The sequence below is a fragment of the Echinops telfairi genome, unplaced genomic scaffold (genome assembly GCF_000313985.2).
Source record: "Echinops telfairi isolate 266 unplaced genomic scaffold, ASM31398v2 ScPeMD7_443;HRSCAF=831, whole genome shotgun sequence".
Classification (NCBI taxonomy): Eukaryota; Metazoa; Chordata; class Mammalia; order Afrosoricida; family Tenrecidae; genus Echinops; species Echinops telfairi.
In genome coordinates this window covers 84530015-84534694 of record NW_022104341.1, presented here as the reverse complement: position 1 = coordinate 84534694, position 4680 = coordinate 84530015, and the positions used below count along the sequence as shown (strand labels likewise).

Sequence of the window (4680 nt, the reverse complement as noted above, 5' to 3'; positions counted from 1 at the left end):
AAAATGAGCTGATATCAAGGGCTAAAGTGGAAGGCAAATGTTTTGAGAACGATGATGGCAACAAATGTACAAATGTGCTTGACACAATGGATGTATGTGTGGATTGTGATAAGAGTTGTACGAGCCCCCAATAAAATGATTTTTTTTAAAACATTGTAATTTTCACTTCTTTTTTTTTAAGCTTTTCCACATCATAAAGGGCCTTTTTCTTTGTGCTTGTGTGTTACTCTCAAAATCATCATTATTGTTTTGAGGGGAGTAGGGGGGGAAGCCATCCCAGAGGCAGAAAGCGGGGACTTGCCTGTAACTGAGAAGGGACGAAGCAGAGTGGGCCCCTTGGACCCAGGGTCTCTGCTCTGGAGCCCCTTCACCCAGGAGACGGCTGTACTCCTGCAGACAAGAGGCAGTGGTGGAGAAATGGCCGCAGAGCCAGGAGACCAGCAGGAAACAGTGTGACGGGCTTCCCCGCCCAATGGAGAGATCTGAATGCCTTTTGGCAGGAGGCTTGCTGGCAGAGTGGGGTGCCTCCAGGCACTTACTGGCTGAGCTTTGTAACATTTGCCTGAGCAGAGCAAAGGCCAGCCTCGCCCCCAAAGGGCAAGATCCCTGTTGTGTTAAGGGCCGGAGGAGGACAGCAAGGAAGCCCTGTCTGCAGGCATGGCTGATAAGAGGCTGTACTAACTAAAGACTACATCCTGAGTCTTTACCGATCCAGCGTTGTAACCCATTACTTCTCCAATAAACCCCCTAATCGTGAGTATTGTCTGTGAGCCCTGTCTGACCATTGCAAGGACTTATTGAACCCAGCAGAGAGGTCAAGGATGCCACGGGAGGGATAGTTGATCAAAGAATCCATAGAAAGATCGGTGGACTCATAGGTCCTCACTTCCTAGGAATCTGCTTGGGCAGACGCTGATGCTGTTGCCGCCCTCCTGAAGTGAGAGGGAGTCGTGCCTGCGCTGCTCTGTTTTCACAAGCTCCGAGGGAAAGCTGTGCCTCAGGCTGGCCGGTCAACCCTCTCAGGTGCTGAAATCTGTTTTAGCTGTGAATGACAGGGAGGGAGCAGAACTTCCCTTTTCAGGTTCCCTTCAACGTCTCTAAGAATAACATGAGGCCTCTAGTGATCAGTGATATGGTGTCTTCTGGGTGGTGGTGATTGATATACTGAGAAGTGGACGCCTGTGTTCCTCGCTGTCAGGTCCACCATGCTGAGGGGACATTCTAGCTTTGGCACTGGCAGGCTTTCAGTTGGGCAGGGGACTGGTGCAGATTGAGTTAGAAACAAAGAGACAGAACAACCAAGGCAAATGATGTCTCTGTAGAGCCTATGATTTGCCCTCCACACCTTCCGTTCTGGCCCGGGAAGGCCCTAGACTGACCCCATTGCAAGACGCCCAGTACCCAGTAAGTGGCTAAGTGCTGGCCATCATCCGGACTGACTACACCACACCAAGCTCACAGCCCTGGGGTCCATCCCAACTCACAGCAACCCCATAGGACAGGGTAGGCCTGCCCCTGTGAGTTTCTGAGAGTAAGTCTTTGTGGGGGTAGAAAAGGAGACAGCCCCGTCTTCCTCCAGGGGAGCGGCCGGTGGTTTTGAAGGGCCGACCTTGGCTGCACGCCCACTGCGCCACCGGGTCTCCTCCCTGGACTGTCAGGTGCCCTTAAAGAGTGACAAACCAGGGAAATGGGAGGTGCCATCTGAAGCCATGTGCTCCAAGCATCTCTGAAGAGCTTGTGTCCCTGGACCGGTTCACTCCACGTCGCTCCCTGCCTCTGGCTTCCCCCATACGTCTCAAGCCTACACTCTGCCCTCACAGTCCTCTGCTGTCCCAAGAAGAGTTAGCCTGGCCTTGTGTTTTTTCCCCTCCCCAGTTCTGCATAGCTTCAGCCTTTCTTTTCTCCCCCTTTCCTGCAGAGCCGACCCTAACCTCTAGATCCAGTCCCCACCTCCTGAGAAATGTATCGTTTCCTCATTTCTTCTCTCTAGCAGCAAATAGAATCAAGTTCCTACTTGTCTGAAACCTCTCCTCTCAGCCCTGCCTCCAGTCATAGGGCACGCTGCTTTTCCTTTTTCTTCTCTCCCCAAATCTGTCTCCTATCCCTTTGAGCCCGCTGGGCCATCTCATGATGAATTCTCCTCCTCCTTCGCTGTAGGTGGTCCACCTCCCAAATCCGCGCCACGTTGTTTCCATGCTCCACGATTGCAAGACCAGTTTGGGTAGCAGTGACGGAGATGACCCGTGATAACTGGACAGCTTCCCAGCTGAGATGTTGATTCTTGCTGAACAAATGGTCTCTAGCTCTGCTCTTACAGCTGGCCACACAAGGCTGGCCCCGTCCGCCTCCTCGGGCCCAGGCTCCCCTGAGCAAGATCTGTCAGACCCCCACAGCAGCTCCCCAGCCAACAGACGGGTAGGGAGGGGGTGCTGGGGTGTAGGAGTGGCGTCCAGCAGATCCACAGCCAAGATCGATGCACAGAGAGCCGGCCGGCCAGGACTCAGGATCCTCAGCAGTGGTGTTATGTTGCAGGTTCTCCAAGCCAGCACCCATGTTCCTGGACGACTCCTTCCGCAAGTGGGCTAGGATCCGGGAGTTTGTGCCACCTTTTGGGATCAAAGGTCAAGGTATGTTGGGGATACTGGCCTACTCTATGTTAACATGTCCCAAATTGCCGCTCCACGTTTAGGGACAGGACTGTGCCCACCTCCCACCCCCAGCAGTGCCTTCCTTCCCTCCTCTCCCTTTTCCTGCCCCCCCCTTGTTCTTATTTCTTTAAGAGAATGTTGACCAGAATCCACCAGGGAGCGTAACAGATTGGGTCCCTTGTCCCCCAAAGCGCCAGCCGAGAGGAGGAGACGAGGAAAGAGCCATTCAACCGGGACTGTAAGAACTCTGACGCGAGATGTACGAGACACTGGGACACCCCAGAACCGGTGTGCCAGAGACACGGGGGGCTAGAACTCGGGCTGCAGGGAGAACCCACAGAGACGCTAGCGGTCACTGCGGTACCCTGGGTCTCCTTCACCGGGCTGCCAACTGCTACCTCACCCCCGTGGCTCTCAGCCTTCCTCACGCCGCGACCCTTTCATACAGCCCCTCATGTGGTGGTGACCCCCCAACCAGAGCATTATTTTCGCTGCTACTTCATAACTAATTTTGCTGCTGCTGTGAATCGGGCGACCCCTGTGAAAGGGTCGTTCGACACCCCCACCCCCAAAGGGGTCGCGACCCACAGGCTGAGAACCGCTGCTTTAACTGTTCACTTAACTGTCAACTTAGTCTCCCCGCCAACGTCTGCTCTCCGTGCTAAGGCTCATCTGTCCGTCTGTGCTGCGGGAAACGTCCCCGCCCACGGCTCCATTCTCGCTCGCTCGGACCGTCCCATCCCTGACAGTTGAGTGGTCCGTCGTCTTGTTGGATGGCACGGTTTTGTGTCCTGGAAGAAAGGAGTTGGGGCTTTAGGGTCAGATACAGAGGAATCAGATCCGCATACTCTACCATCTGTGACCTTGGTCACGTTTCCAAGCGGCTCTGGGCTGCAGTTTCTAAGTTAGTTAACTGGAGACAATCACACCATTCTATAAGGTCGTGATTAATGGAACTGTTACAAGGGGTGTTGTTATTTGGCCAAGAGATTCAAGAGTCCTCCGCCTGCTACTCAGCTAGCCCACCCCTCCCTGAAAAGAAGACAGCGGCCACCAAGTGGCGACCCTTAGCCTGGGACTTTGACCTCAAATCTCCAAGCACACATCCTACTGGACTGGGCTGAAACAGGGGTCAGCACACTCTCGAGATGGAAGAGCCAATACTGTCCCTCTCAACAATTTAAAAATTATTCAAGAGCCATCAATACGTCTTTATAAACAGATGAACTCACCATTACCTGCATAATAGCCTTTAACATTTTTAGAAGCGACAGTATGATCAGTTTATTTTCTTTCTTTTCCTTTTTAAAAAAATCATTTTATTGGGGACTTGTACAACTCTTAGCACAATCCATTCATCCATCCATTGTGTCAGGCACATTTGTATGTTTGTTGCCATCATCATTCTCAAAACATTTTCTTTCTACTTGAGCCCTTGGTATCAGCTCCTCATTTTTTTCCTCTCCCTCCCTCACGAACCCTTGATAATTTATAAATTTTTATTATTTTTTATGTCTTACACTGTCCAGTGTCTCCCTTCACCCACTTTTCTGTTGTCCATCCCCCAGGGAAGGGGTTATATGTAGACCCTTGTGATTGGTTCCCCCATTCTTCCCCACCTTCCCCTTCCCCTCTTGGTATCGTTACTCTCGTTATTAAGATCGTTTTATCTTCATTTTCAATTTTACCTGAGAGCCACCTGTACATCCCGAAGGAGCTGCATATGGTTTGCCACAGTGTGCCCACCCCTGGGTTAAAACGTGAGGCATGCCTTTAGTGTAGATGCAGCTAACCGAGCAGCCTGCTCTTTCCTCCCAAATCCACGCTCACGGCTCTGGTCCTTGCGAAGGTGCCCAGGTCAGGAAAGGACCGTACGGAGCCTGTCTGCCAGCAAGAAGAGAGTGCGCCCTCCTTGATGCCCTTTCTCTGAGGGTCTCCTCCTGGAGAAAACCCAGTCCAGACCCTTGACCTGGGCCAGTGAGGGACAGTACCCGTTTCCTTGGCAGTGGGGACAGGAGGAGACAGACCTACA

General features: G+C 52.4%; 1 protein-coding gene across 4 annotated transcripts in view; it reads left to right on the top strand.

The window, feature by feature from the left end:
* The window catches only part of ST3GAL3 (ST3 beta-galactoside alpha-2,3-sialyltransferase 3), a 266714-nt gene that overhangs the window by 229533 nt on the left and 32501 nt on the right, over positions 1-4680 (top strand). For all 4 annotated transcript variants that reach the window (XM_004699493.4, XM_045291846.1, XM_045291844.1 and 1 more), the window contains one exon: positions 2533-2627. In XM_004699493.4, the coding sequence (XP_004699550.1) occupies positions 2533-2627 (95 nt within the window). The remainder of the gene's footprint in view (positions 1-2532; positions 2628-4680) is intronic.